Source organism: Anolis carolinensis, chromosome 2, assembly GCF_035594765.1.
Source record: "Anolis carolinensis isolate JA03-04 chromosome 2, rAnoCar3.1.pri, whole genome shotgun sequence".
Taxonomy (NCBI): domain Eukaryota; kingdom Metazoa; phylum Chordata; class Lepidosauria; order Squamata; family Dactyloidae; genus Anolis; species Anolis carolinensis.
In genome coordinates this window covers 144,132,404-144,146,385 of record NC_085842.1, presented here as the reverse complement: position 1 = coordinate 144,146,385, position 13,982 = coordinate 144,132,404, and the positions used below count along the sequence as shown (strand labels likewise).

Sequence of the window (13,982 nt, the reverse complement as noted above, 5' to 3'; positions counted from 1 at the left end):
TTACGACCCCGTCTCCCAGTACCGGAGCCAGAAGGCTCAACCATAACACTAACAGAATTAATACAAAAGAAGAATAACTTCAAAATGATGGTTTGAGCATAACAAGCTGTAGTAGCCTGGAGATGTCCTCCTAAATTGCAAGGGAGAAAAAGACAATTTGAAGCATGAAGCTAATGAATGAAACTACACTGGCACTTTCTGTCTTTCTTGCAATGGTTTGTAGACCTTATCTTTTACTTTCGTCCTGTCCACTTAATTCTAAGACTGTTAATCCTATTCTGTCTGTTGATAGATGAAATGCCATTTTCACTGCTAAGGATATGAACAACCATTCATTAACCAGATTTCTTGCAAACTTGTGATCCCTTCTATTGTTATTCTGCTTATGTTTAAGAAGTGTTCGTAGAGTCAGAGGTTCAACTTAAAATTTAAGTGCAGTTTAATCTAAAATCTAATATAATTAATCTTAGTAGGAAAGCTCTGGTCCAGCTATGATCCTTTACTTGATTGCTGTCTTTGCATAAACAATACAAATATACTAGAGATTCATCTCCAGTTTTTTGAGAAGAGAAATGGGGAGAGATACTTGCCTTATACTTGCTTGTAGCATTGCAGTCATGGAGCTTGTTTAATTGGAACTGGGAAAGAATCAGAAGGATATGTTACTAAGTTCTGTTACCTTATTGTTCTTGAATTTTACAGGTGATACTGATCATGGACAGTGAGGAAATTCCAAAGTTTTTAAGTCCAGAGGAAGAAACTGCATACTGGAAGAATTTGTCTTTGAAATATAAACAAAGGTATGAATTTAGCTTGGTACATTGAGAATTTCACAAATGTGTGTGTGTGTGTGTTGAAAAAATTAAAATTATTTTCTTTGAGGTCACAAGCAGCAAGATGTCTACAGTTGAAAACCACTTGTCTCTGGCACAGCTATGATGCTTTGAGCAGCAGAAACAGAATTTCTTTGTTGGGGGTGCCCTGGCTATTTGATACGTTTTGGGTTTTTTTAGAAACAATGGGGCTATTCATCTCAAGAATGCTGGTGATTACCATCCTTGGCAGATTCAGTCTCATGCTTCACTGTTGGAATAATATTATACCTGACCTACTCTGAAGCATCTCACTTTTATTGTTAATTTTTTTTGTTATCAAGGGTTAGTTTAGATGCAGGATTGCCAAGTACCAGTTCTTGGTTGTAGTAGTTTCTTATAACTTAATGGTGATTAGGATTCCATTGGAGCCTTGACCTTTGTGTATTGTGTGGGTATACATACATCATCTAAATGAATTCAGTTTGCTGTTTGAATGCAGAGCATGTCTGATGTTGGTTAAAGACAAAGACAGCTTTTGTAGGTCTCTAGAAAGCACAGCTCCTTAGATTTAAAATAGTAAGTTCATTGTCTTCACTTGTAGTATGGCTTTTGTATAGTCTGTTTAAAGCTGCTACTTGTCCAGATAAGTACTCTATATTTTTTACAGTAGCAAAAAAAATGGCTTAGTGTGTGTGTACAGACTGATAATCTTTTATCTGGAATTCTGAAATCTGAAATACTCCAAAATCTGAAATTGTCCATATGTATGTATGGCGGAGAGAATGACGTCTTTGCTTTCTGATACAGCAAATAATTGTTTTAGATATTAAAATGTTAAGCCAAGATGCTGCGTTCTGAGAAATTAGCCTTCACCACCTTCAATTTGATGTGGTTCCCCTCATCTATGTTGCACTTCATATGGAGTGGATCAAAATGTGTAGCTTTTAAGTAACCAAAACACTCTGTAACATTTGAACTGGTTACAGAAGTAGATTGTCTCTTTATTCATTTTTCACAATACAGCAGCTTATTGAAGTTGGTTTTAGACACCCATATTTTCATTCTCAGGCTTAAAGAGCAGTTTGCTTCACTTGGATTAACCCCTCATGCCAAACAGTTCAGGGCAAGATCTTCAGAATTCTAAAACGTTGTACCCTTTGCTTACTAATGCTGCTCTCCTCCGTGGTTTTTTATAGCCAATATATTTATTTATCTATTTGTTCCCTGGGTTGGGGTAAATTACTCTTTTGGTCTCATTAGAATAACCAGTCATGATGAGTATCAACCTCTCATTGTCAGTAAGGCTTATGGAACAGTCAAGTACATGTAGGATGTATGCAAGCCATCATCTACACAGCAAGTCTGACTATTGTACTCATTATCTATCCACCTGAAGGACTTTTTCCCCAAAGGCTGTTGAATCTGTTTACTTTATAATATCTAACAAAGATAGATGTCTCTTTCCACCCAGCAGTCTTATATCTTTTATTGAAGTTGCTGCTCTAAAGGTTGTTGTTGTCACTGCTAAATCTTAGTACTGGAAGATGCAGTGGTGTATGTCCATGTGTTTGTTTTAGAATTGATCTTATGTTTTGGTTCATGCATGACACACATGTAATACGAAAAAAATTGGTTAGCGTACATTTACAAAAAGCTTTGAGTAAGATCTAGGCTATCACCTTAATGCAGCAGTCTTTTCAGTCTGAATGGGAGTTGACTGAAGTGGGTGGAGGTAATGATCATGGTAATACACAAGAGACAGGGACATAGCTAGAATAATGCCCCACTCATTACTGCTTTTTCCAACTTGCAGTTTTCAAGAGGCCCGTGAAGAGCTGGCAGAATTTCAGGAGGGCAGCAGAGAACTTGAAGCAGAGTTGGAGACTCAGTTGGTACAAGCTGAACAGAGGAATCGGGATTTGCAAGCAGATAACCAAAGATTGAAGCAGGAAGTGGAAACTTTAAAGGTAAGCTAAATCAGTTACTATGTTCCTAAAGGTAACTCCCAGTTTGGAAAATAACTTTGCTTGATGATTTTAGAATTGCTTTAAAAACTGTTTGGCTGAAGAAATCACCTTTTATATAAAATAAAATGAGAAATGGAAAAGGAGAATAAAGGAACATGACAGTACCTTTAAGACTAAGTAATTTTTATTTTTGCATGAATTTTCATGTGGATAAACCTATTTTTTCAGCTGCAGTATCAAATATTATTAAGGCCTAGAGTATAAAGCCTATGGTATGGTATAGAATATAATAGGATCCCAAAAACATGCAGATCATGTTTACATTTCCAAAAGGCTGGGCAAAGTGATACAGGATTTCTTAGTTCTTCAATCACCAAGTAATTTTGATGTGTTAAAGCAATAAATGCTTACCAAAAGAAAAAAAACCTGAATGTTGGTAAGCAGATTTATTGCTTTTACACATGAACACCAATTGACCACTCTGAAGAACTGCAAGACCTGTATCTCTGCAGCCAGCCCCTTGAGCTGTAATTTACCCGAGCACAAAATCTGTCTGCTAATATGAATATATAGTTGAAGTTGTGTCTTCAAGTAATTTCTGACTCAAGGTAACCATAAGGTGAAGTTGTCTTGGCAGGATTGCTCAGAGGAGGCTTGTGCTTGCCTTCCTCTGAGTTTGGGAGCATGAGACTTGTCCAAGGTCACTCAGCGAGTTTCTGTAGCCAAATGAGGAATCAAACCCTGGTCTCCCAGTGAACTAGTTAATCACTCAAAGCACTACACAACATGGGTTCTCAGAACCTCTCAAATAACTTGATTTAATTTCAAAATGATAGAACCTTTCACTGTTTCTTTTGCTTTCAGGAAAAGCTTGAGCACCAATATGCACAAAATTACAAGCAAGTATCGTTGTTAGAAGATGACTTAAGCCAGACTCGTACAATCAAAGATCAGCTGAACAAATATGTGAGAGAATTAGAGCAAGCCAATGATGACCTTGAACGTGCTAAGAGGTAAGGATTACAGTACTGAAGGTAATAATTTCATTTCTTGAAGCAGATACTCTTCTCAATACTGGCCTGTCGTTCATGTTTGTGTTCTAATAGTTTCTAAACAACCCTGCATGCTATAAATGACAACTTGATAGGATTGCAGGGCTAAGCAGAACAGCTACAGTCCTTCTCATATTTCTGAAACTTCTTTCACTTGATAGTCCCACAGCAGGAAATAAGAATTTTGAAAACTATGTCATCTATCATATTTTTTTAATTGACTTGGCCCCAGGCATGAGGCAGAACATTATATGAGAAACTGTTTTGGAAAAGGCCCTTTAAACAAATCTCCAGTGTGTATCATATTGTTTGTCAGTAATGTTGTGATGACTAGATTTCAGGTTGTTCTTTTGGGAAATTAATCAACAGTGTCTGCTTCTTGGAGCTCACAGGAACAGGACATGTTGGCCCACATTGCACTTCCACATGTTTCAACTCCTAAACAAAGTGATAGGGAGGGAAAGAAACATTTGGGACCTCCTTTCATGCAAAAAAAATAAAATTACATTTCTCTGCCTGTGTAATATGTTATCACAAGAAGTGGCTCTGGTAAGCTGTTCATTTGGAAGTGCCCTTTTGTTATGGTTAATAATAATAATATTATAATACTTTATTTTTATACCGTGGCTCCATCTCCCCGAAGGGACTCGGAGCAGCTTACATGAGGCCAGGCCCGGGTAAAAACAGCAAACCAAAATAAAATAACATCAGAAAATACAGGCACAAATATTAAAATTTAACAATCTAAACATAGTAAAAGTTTAAAATGATAATCATAGTAAAACATGGATTTGGCACCCAAGGAGAAGGGGTAAAAACGAGCTGAGCAAAGTGCATCAAGTGAATATTGTAAACACGAGGTAGTTGATTAAGTGCTACCATCAATGAGAGGGCAACTTGGGGTGGGATGGACCCTGTGACTATAACAGACTGATAGAGCAAAATAAAGTGCAACAGATGAGAAAATGGTCGCAGATACAAGGTCTATCGTGGGGATGGGGAATTCATTCTCCAAAAGCTTGTTGGAAGAGCCATGTTTTTAGGCTCTTCCTAAATGCTACCAGAGTGGAGGCTTGCCTAATCTCCCTGGGGAGCGAGTTCCAGAGCCGGGGGGCCACCACGGAGAAGGCCCTCTCTCTCGTCCCCACCAACCCCCGATGAACGAAGAGATTGTGCAGGTTCATAGGAGGAGATTGTAATACGGTCGCTGTTGCCCGCTTTTGGTCTTAAAACTATTTAGCTGCTTGTGATTTCCTTTATTTCATCACTTCTAAATGTATTTATTATGCAATGCTTTTGACACGAAATAAATAAATAAATAAATAAATAGGAGGAGATATGGTCATGAAGGTAGGCGAGTCCCGAACCATTCAGGGCTTTGTAAGTGATCACCTGAACCTTGAATTGGGCCCGGAAGATGAACGGCAGTTACTGGAGCTCCTTAAACAGGGGTGTTGACCGCTCCCTGTAAGTTGCTCCAGTGAGTAGCCTGGCTGCTGAAAGTTGAATAAGTTGGAATTTCCAGGCCGTCTTCAAGGGCAGCTCCACGTGGAGTGCATTGCAATAATCCAATCTAGAGGTAACTAGGGAATGGACCACCAGGGCCAGATCAGACTTCACAAGGTATGGTCGCAGTTGGCGCACAAATTTTAATTGTGCAAAGGCCCTCCCAGCCACCGCTGTCACCTGGGCATCAAGTGTCAACGTTGAGTCCAGGAGGACCCCCAAACTCCGTACCTTCGTCTTCAGGGGGAGTGCGACCCTGTTGAGCACAAGTTATCACCCAATACCCCGATCAGACCAATGGCTGACCTGGAGGACCCCTCTCTTGTCAGGATTGAGCATCAGCTTGTTCATCCTCATCCAGCCCATCACAGTGGCCAGACACTGGTCCAGCATCCGAAGGGCTTCCTTAAATTGCGGTGGAAAAGAGTAGTAGAGTTGGGTGTCATCTGCGTAGAGATGGCACCGAACTCCAAAACTCTGGATGACCTCTCCCAGCGGTTTCATGTAGATGTTAAAGAGCATGGGGGACAGAATGGAACCTTGCGGGACCCCATAGGTCAATGGCCAGGGGTTCGAGCAGGTGTCCCCCAGCTTCACCAACTGGGAACGGCCCTCTAGAAAGGACCAGAACCACAGCAGTGCCGTGCTCCCAGGGCCCATTCCTGAGAACCGACCCAGGAGGATACCATGATCGATGGTATCAAAAGCCGCTGAGATGTCCAAGAGAGCCAACAGGGTCACACTCCCCCTGTCCAGTTCCCTGCAGAGTTCATCGACCAAGGCGACCAAAGCCGTCTCAGTACTGTGCCCAGATGTGAAATCAGACTGCTATGGGTCCAAAAAATCGGTGTCATCCAAGAAACCCTGAAACTGAGAGGCAACCACTTGCTCCAGGATCTTGCCCAGAAAAGGGAGGTTTGAGATTGGTCTTTAATTATTTAGGATGATGGAATCAAGGGAGGCCTTCCTCAGTATTGGCCTCACTATAGCCTGTTTAAGGCTGTATGGGAATTTGCCCTGATCTAAAGAGGCATATCACTTATGACAGCCCCATGGTTGTCATGGCGACCATGAAATCATGAGCTGCACCTGTTAAGGTGGTCTCAGCATGAATATTAAAGACCCTCAGCACTACCAGTCGCTGGGAGACCAATGCCACACTGGAGATCACCTCTGCTAACTCAGACAGGGGGACTGCTGTGTCGCGGGGTGGATGGTACACCAGCAGAATCTCCAAACTGTTCCGGGTTCCCACCTTAAGATGAACACATTCAAAACCTGTAGATTTTGGGACGGTGCACCTGACCAGGGAGATGGACTGTCAAAAAAACACTGCAGTCCCACCTCCCCGCCCCCCGGGTCTGGCCTGCTGATGCACCCTGAAGCCCAGGGGATATTACCCCTCCCAGCTCATCCAACCAGATCTCGGTGATGAAAGCCAGGTCTGCTGCTTCATCTAAGATCAGGTCCTAAATGATAGCTGATTTACCATTGACAGACCTGGCATTAAGCAGCAAGACCTTAAACCCAGGGGGACTGTCATAGAGGCTACCATGCCTATCCTTCTCCAGGGTCGCAAGGACTATTGCGCTTATCCCTGGGATGATGATGACTGATCTTCCCCATACTACCTTAATGGTCCCCCCTCCCCTGGCCCTGATCCACTCCTCCCAGGGTGACCGGGAGAGCTACACAGGATTCTATCTTGTCTAGTGCCAGGGAGTGAATCCTGCAATGGTGAAAGGAGGGAGCTATTAGAAGGACTGAACTGACTAAACAGAATCAATGTCTGAAGGTGGGAATCGGGTGGATTGGGTAGGGGCTGGTGTTGAAGAGGGGGTGACTAGGCAAGTTCCTGGAAGTGAAGGGGACCTATCTGGGGAATTGTACTATCAGTACTGGAACTAATTGAATCTCGGAAAAGTGAATCCAAGCCTGCCATTAGGGGGCCAATCAAGGGGTCCAGAACAACCCTTCTAACATTAATTCCCCATGAGATCAGCGGGGGTCTAAGTGCCCAGAGCTCTTCAATTAATGAGCTGTCCTCGAGAGTGGCGATGAGGCATACGGAGCAGTCTCGAGATTGGAAGTCCCTGCATAGCCAAGTGATGGTCTTAATTTTGACTGCATTTGGGCTCTTGAATAGTATCTGAGCCAGGGAATTCTGTACCACTCTCCTTGAGGTCCATCGCCTATTCAGCCATGAGTCTGATTTCAAACGCCAATTTTTTTATTGGAGAAGATGGTTTTAGTGGTGCTCTCAATCAGACTCTGATGTTACATTTCTGTTAATAACAAATAGCTGAATTTGATCCACATGCATTCATGGTATGCCTTTTACTGGCATACAGATCTGCCATCCCACTTTGTATTAATGGGGCCAGCCTAGAATGTTGGCTTCTGGGATCTTCAGACATATTTCTTCCTAGAGATGGAGCAGCTAAATATGGTAGCACGTTCTGTAATGAACTGTATGTTGGGCTAGCTCTGTACCAAGGTTGGAAACTTCTTTTAGTTCAAAATATAGCAGCCAGATTGATTATTAGGAGTGATCATATTGGACAAACTTTAGAAGTACTGAATTGATTGCCATTTAATATCCAGGCAAGGTACAAAGGGTCAGTGCTTTTAAAGCTCTATATGGTTTGGGTCCAGTTTTCCTACGGAATCTCTTCCTCCTAAGTAATCTGCTCCAGAACTCAGGTTCTCTGTGAGACATTTATTTCATTCATCCAGGACCAGGTTGGTAACTATTAACCAGAGGAGTCATTCTTCAGCTGTCCTCAGATTGTTGAGTGATCTTCTGAAAGAGATTGACAGCCGGATACATTGTCTATTGAAATCATTTTTAAATTATGAAATTCAAAATATGGATATATGCTTTTAATACATATTGGTTTTATCTCTCTTTTGACAAATAGTGTGTTTTTAATTTATGTGTGCTATATTTTATTATTTTATTATTAATAATAACAATAATTGCTGTTATGTACATCTGTCTCTGTTATTACATAAGTATTGAGGAGCTGTATTCTGTTGATTCCCCACCCTCCAGGGCCACAATAGTTTCTTTGGAAGACTTTGAACAAAGGCTAAATCAGGCGATAGAAAGAAATGCCTTTTTGGAAAGTGAACTGGATGATAAGGAATCTCTGCTGGTTTCTGTACAAAGGCTAAAGGACGAAGCAAGAGGTACTGCTTAATCAAGAACTGTGTTCTTCATGAAAATACAATTTGGATGTCAGAGATTGTTGATGTACTTCCAAGTGAAGGGATACATATTTTTTAGGGCAGGCACTGAAGCACATCTGTAAACAAGCATAAATACAACAATGTGCTACTATTTTAGTAAATTTTTCATGGTAAAATAAGTGGTACTTGATTTATTCTTCCCTAACTTTAGGTATGTTTCTGCATGGAACACATCATGCACCAAAGTAAAATCTGGACTTCATCCAGGTATAATCAGTATTGTCCTCAGATCCATACTTTGCTCATGCAATATATGCTGTAAGTTCTGAAAGAGAACAGAAATAGAAATTGAGTTGGAATAAACTTTCAGTCTCTTGTAAACTTCTTGGTTATCTCTATAATCTCTTTAGGAAATCCCTGGTTTATCAAATATTTCTCAGAACGAGCTTCAGCATGGAAATGAAATGTCTGCATAAAGCAGTATTCTCATATAATGCCCAAGAAGTTCAATTCTTAAAGCAGTTTACTTGCCAAACTGTTCGTGAATCTGTGCTCAGCATTTCATGGACACCCCTACTTAGCATTATTAGTTTTGCCCACCAAAATACATTGAGAAATTACAGGAACAAAGAACTTCATGGAAGAGCATTGAGAATAGACTTCTTTCTCCACTTTCAGACACTCATTTTGAATCAAACCAAGTGCTGTCTTATGCACCTGTTCCCAGTTAAATGTTTCTGTTTTATGAGGGGAATGGGAGATACTAACAAATGCCAGATGCTGTAAGCTGCATTTCAGAGGAAGGAACTGTCAAAACTACCACTGAGTATTCCTTGCCTAAGAAAATCCTGTGATATTCACAGGGTTGCCATGAGCCAAAAACTGACCCATAGTACATGTACACATAACTGACAAGATACTAAAAAACTTTGGTGTTCACTGTCTTTACTTGTAATTGGAGGCGTGTGTATATGCACATAAGCGCACATGTGGAGTGTTGCATTAACTTGAGATTTTTTTACATTTTTCAACAGGGCACCTTTGCCACAAAAAAGTATAAAAGCAAAATATTAATGTTTGGTTATTTGGCAATTCAATTTTTCAAGCAGGTTTTTTGGTATAAAGGCTGTTACCTTACTGTATCTGTATTCCTCTACAGAAGAAATGCTGGGTGGGGTCAGGTGATGTCATATGATGAGTACACTCGCTGTGTTTAAGACCTGCTGATTATAGTTGTACTTTCTATTGACACACAATGGGGATTTCTTGCTGATGACTAACAACTTTAGGATAAAATGTGTGTGTAAGCTGTGAGAGTGAACCATGTAGTTTCAGCCAGTGTTCTGTTTATCTTATATTTCAGCATGGGTACTTGATCTGAGGTTTTAAAATGCTGAGAACAGAAAGATAAATAGGGGAGGGTGATTCTTTTTCAATGCCAAGGCATGCACATCTGCAATACTTTCTCCTTTATTCAGATTTAAGGCAAGAACTAGCTGTACGGGAAAGACAGCATGAAGTAACAAGGAAGTCAGCTCCTAGTTCTCCAACCCTGGACTGTGAGACGATGGATTCAGCTGTCCAAGCATCACTCTCTTTGCCATCAACACCTGTTGGGAAAGTCTGCGAGAATAGCTTTCCGTCTCCAAAAGGTAAATGCACATTAAGTTGAAAACAACTTAAGTAGAAAGCAATATATTGGATAGGCATCTCAAACCAGTTTTGATTGTTTACTCTACATGTGTTCAATGTTGTTTACATTTTTTGCATTATTATATCTTTAATGTTCTAAAAATATTATGCTAGCCTTACATTAAACATTAGATAACAAATTTTGAGCCATATAAGGACACAAAATTGTCCTTTTAAACCTTTAATCCATGCTTTTGTTATAAAATCCTGTTTTACATAGTAAAGCCTCAAGGCTCATATAGCTAGAGTTATGATGGTCTGAATTGTTCAGCTTATGTTTTAATGTTAGGATAACCTCAGTGGCCAGAGGTGTAGAGTTTTTTAAACTGACAATGATATATGTTTTTAATGCTCATTTATATTTTTGTAATTTGGGTTTATACAATGTGTGTTTTATTGTTCATATATTGGGTTGTGTAATGAGGGGTTTTGTTTTATGTACCGGTTGCAGTCTTGCCGCTTTGAGTCCCATTTGTGGGAAAAGTAAATAAAAGTAAATAATAATAATAACAGCAACAACAACAACAACAATGCAGAGATTGAGAGAATGTGGAATAAAGATTTTGAGGACTGTTGGTAAGAGCCAGGCTTCAGAAATATTGTGATCATAAGAGGCTTCACTTCTTCACTTCACTTCACTTTATTTCTTAATTTGTCGCTCTCCACCAGAGTGCTCTGAGCGACTTACAATTTACAATATCATTCCACAATATAAAAAACATTCATCATAAAAACATTCAACCTAAAAACATTCAACAGTGACTATTTGGCAAATTAGATCTGATTTACTTAAATGCACAACCAAACAGCCAAGTCTTGAGTGCTTTTCCAAAAGGTCGCAACTCTGACATTGCTCTAAGATATGGAGGCAGTGAGTTCCACAGAATTGGAGCATAGATCGAAAAGGCTCTACGCCTTGTAGCTTCCAGGCGTACCTCCCTTGGGCCCGGTACGTATAGGAAATTTTCCTGGGAGGATTGAGGAGACCACTGATGGAAAAAAGGAATGAGGCGGTCCCTAAGATATAATGGTCCTTGGCCATTTCGAGCTTTAAATGTCAGGATCAGTATCTTGTAAGAGATCCGATGTTCTATTGGTAGCCAATGCAGTTGTTTCAGAATCGGTGTAATATGGGATCTTATAGATGATCCCGCTAGCAGCCTGGCCGCTGCATTTTGGACCATTCGGATCTTCTGGGTTTTTGTCTTCGGAAGGCCGGCATATAAGGCGTTACAATAATCCAACCTAGTGGTGACTGTTGCATGGATTACCATTGACAATGCTTCTGTCGAGAGGTAGGATGCCAATTTCCTTGCCTGGCGAAGATGAAAAAAGGCCTGCTTACTTATGGCAGTGATCTGGGCCTCCATCGTCAGTGATGAGTCCAACACAACCCCAAGCCTTTTAACAGTAGCAGACGGAACCAGAATTTCCCCATCAAAATCAGGCAGTGACTGGGTTAACTCTGTTGGCTGGCCAGGCCAGAGTATCTCAGTTTTCACGGGATTCACTTTTAGTCTACTTGCTCGCAGCCAACTCATCACTGCTTCCAAACACAGCTTAAAGTTCTCAGGAATCGTGGTTGTCCCAGGTTCGAAACGCAAGAGTAGCTGGGTATCATCTGCATACTGGTAGCACTCTATGCCAAAGCTCCGCACTATTCCAGCAAGTGGTCGGACGTAGATGTTAAATAACAGGGGCGAAAGGATAGCACCCTGGGGAACTCCACAGCAAAAGCAGGAGCTCTCAGAGCTTTGGCCTGACCACTCCACCCTCTGTCTCCCGTCCCAGAGAAACGAATTGAACCATTGTTTTGAACGAGCTACGAGAAACGAATTGAACCACGAGCTAAACCTCGTACACCAGACATAGCCAATCGATGGATCAGCAAGTCATGGTCCACGGTGTCGAATGCAGCTGTAAGGTCCAAGAGTACCAATGGCGCTGATCTGCCCCGGTTTAACTGACAACGAATTTCATCAGTAATAGCTAACAGGCTCTCAGAGAACTGTTTTCATAAAAGCTGGATCAGATGGTAGATATGCAACTGTATTTCTGCTAACTTCTGCTGGTGGAGGCTCCTTCTTTGGAGGCTTTTAAGCAGAAGCTGGATGGCCATCTGCCGGGGGTGCTTTGAATGTGATTTCCTGTTTCTCGGCAGGGGGTTGGACTGGATGGTCCATGAGGTCTTTTCCAACTCTACGATTCTATGATTCTATGAACTCCAGTCATCTTGTCTTTCTATATTTTTGCAGGAATTCCCAATGGCTTTGGTACTGGCCCCCTTCCTCCATCTGCCAGGATATCTGCTCTGAACATTGTGGGTGATCTCCTGAGAAGAGTGGGGGTAAGAATTTTGTTTTTTTTTAAAGGTGTAAGTTGCAATTTTCATGATTATTCAAAAGGTTTTGAAGGACTATTTGGGTTATTGGCTGTTTATGGTATTGGCTTTCAAACTTTGGCACTCCAGTTTTGGACCAGCACCCAGTTTCCCTGATCATTGGCAAAGCTGGCTCAGGCATTGGGGAATTTAAGTCTAAAATATCTAGAAGGCCAGAGTTTAAAAACTATAGATTTAGAGCATTTCTGTGTTACAGAATCTAGATCTGTTGCCCTTACATTTAAAAAACCTATTTCAGTTGAAGGCTGTATCTTTAAACTCAGTGACGTTTACTAAATGTGATTGAAATGGAGGGTGATATCTGAGGGCAAATATTTTGACCCTGAGTCATTCCTCAATCTTTTTATTGTTTTGATTCTACTAATATTGATTCTGCTTTGCTTCTTTTCCATCAAGACTCCTTAATCTTAATAAAGAACTCTTGTTTTTCAATCTTTCTCAGGCTTTGGAATCCAGATTAGCTGCTTGTAGAAAGTTTGCGAAGGACCAGGCATCGCGGAAGTCTTACGTTTCAGGGAACATAAATAGCAGCATGATCAACAGCAATGGCATGAAATTCTGTCATCCGGGACACACAACGTTCTACGACAAAGCGTAAGTTTAGCTTGTGCATGAGGTTCCAGTGAAGTTGGTTTGCAGGGTCACATTCTCACAAGCGAGAACCTTTGGCTCTAAGACAACTTTCTTTTGGATTCAGACTGTTGGCTTTCAGAAACACATCATCCATACCACACCATTGTTAAGCCTGGAAATAAGATACATTTTCTCATTGAGGTTAAGGGTCTGAGCTTTTGTAGCCTCCACTTTGGCAATAAGGCCAGGAACATGTAGCATATTAGAATGGGTCCTTCATAACTTTCTGTTTGAGTTGGAAAATTGTTTTTAGCAAATAAGGACTAATCTTTTTCAAGAACTCTGTGGATAGCAAGGTTAGAATTGCTTGACTTATTGTGACATTTCTGCTTTGTTTTTCTCCCCAGATTAAAGACTTGTAAATTAAGGACTGAATCTTCAACTTCTGTCAGTTAAATATGTGAAGTATTCAGTCTTTTTAAAATGGTACTTTCAATTGATATATTCAGTTAGAAGCTGCAGGATTGGGAATAGGAACTGGGCCACCTCCTAAACTTGTAAGATTCTGAATAGAAAATTAAAAGCAATATTACCACCCTTCTTATACTTTTTCATTCATAATGGTCAATTTTAATCAATTTACCTCATACAAATGTATATATTTATGATAGTTGTAGCACACCCTTCTATAACAAGGGACAGTATAAAATACATACAAATCTGTGTTTAAAAACAGAGCAGAAACCAGAAAAGATTCATGGAAAGGTGGACTGGAAAATAAGCT

The 13,982-nt window shown here is 40.6% G+C and overlaps 2 protein-coding genes across 3 annotated transcripts in view; one reads left to right on the top strand and one right to left on the bottom strand.

Moving 5' to 3' along the window:
- The window catches only part of ndel1 (nudE neurodevelopment protein 1 like 1), a 43,035-nt gene that overhangs the window by 20,482 nt on the left and 8,571 nt on the right, over nucleotides 1-13,982 (top strand). For both annotated transcript variants that reach the window (XM_008104268.3, XM_003217068.4), the window contains exons 2-8: nucleotides 703-800; nucleotides 2,629-2,782; nucleotides 3,647-3,795; nucleotides 8,396-8,532; nucleotides 10,011-10,184; nucleotides 12,480-12,571; nucleotides 13,068-13,219. In XM_008104268.3, the coding sequence (XP_008102475.1) occupies nucleotides 715-800; nucleotides 2,629-2,782; nucleotides 3,647-3,795; nucleotides 8,396-8,532; nucleotides 10,011-10,184; nucleotides 12,480-12,571; nucleotides 13,068-13,219 (944 nt within the window). In that variant the 5' untranslated portion in view covers nucleotides 703-714. The remainder of the gene's footprint in view (nucleotides 1-702; nucleotides 801-2,628; nucleotides 2,783-3,646; nucleotides 3,796-8,395; nucleotides 8,533-10,010; nucleotides 10,185-12,479; nucleotides 12,572-13,067; nucleotides 13,220-13,982) is intronic.
- The window catches only part of myh10 (myosin heavy chain 10), a 113,031-nt gene continuing 107,714 nt past the window's right edge, over nucleotides 8,666-13,982 (bottom strand). Inside the window, exon 45 of the mRNA XM_062970719.1 lies at nucleotides 8,666-8,857. The gene's annotated coding sequence lies outside the window, so the exon portion shown is untranslated. The remainder of the gene's footprint in view (nucleotides 8,858-13,982) is intronic.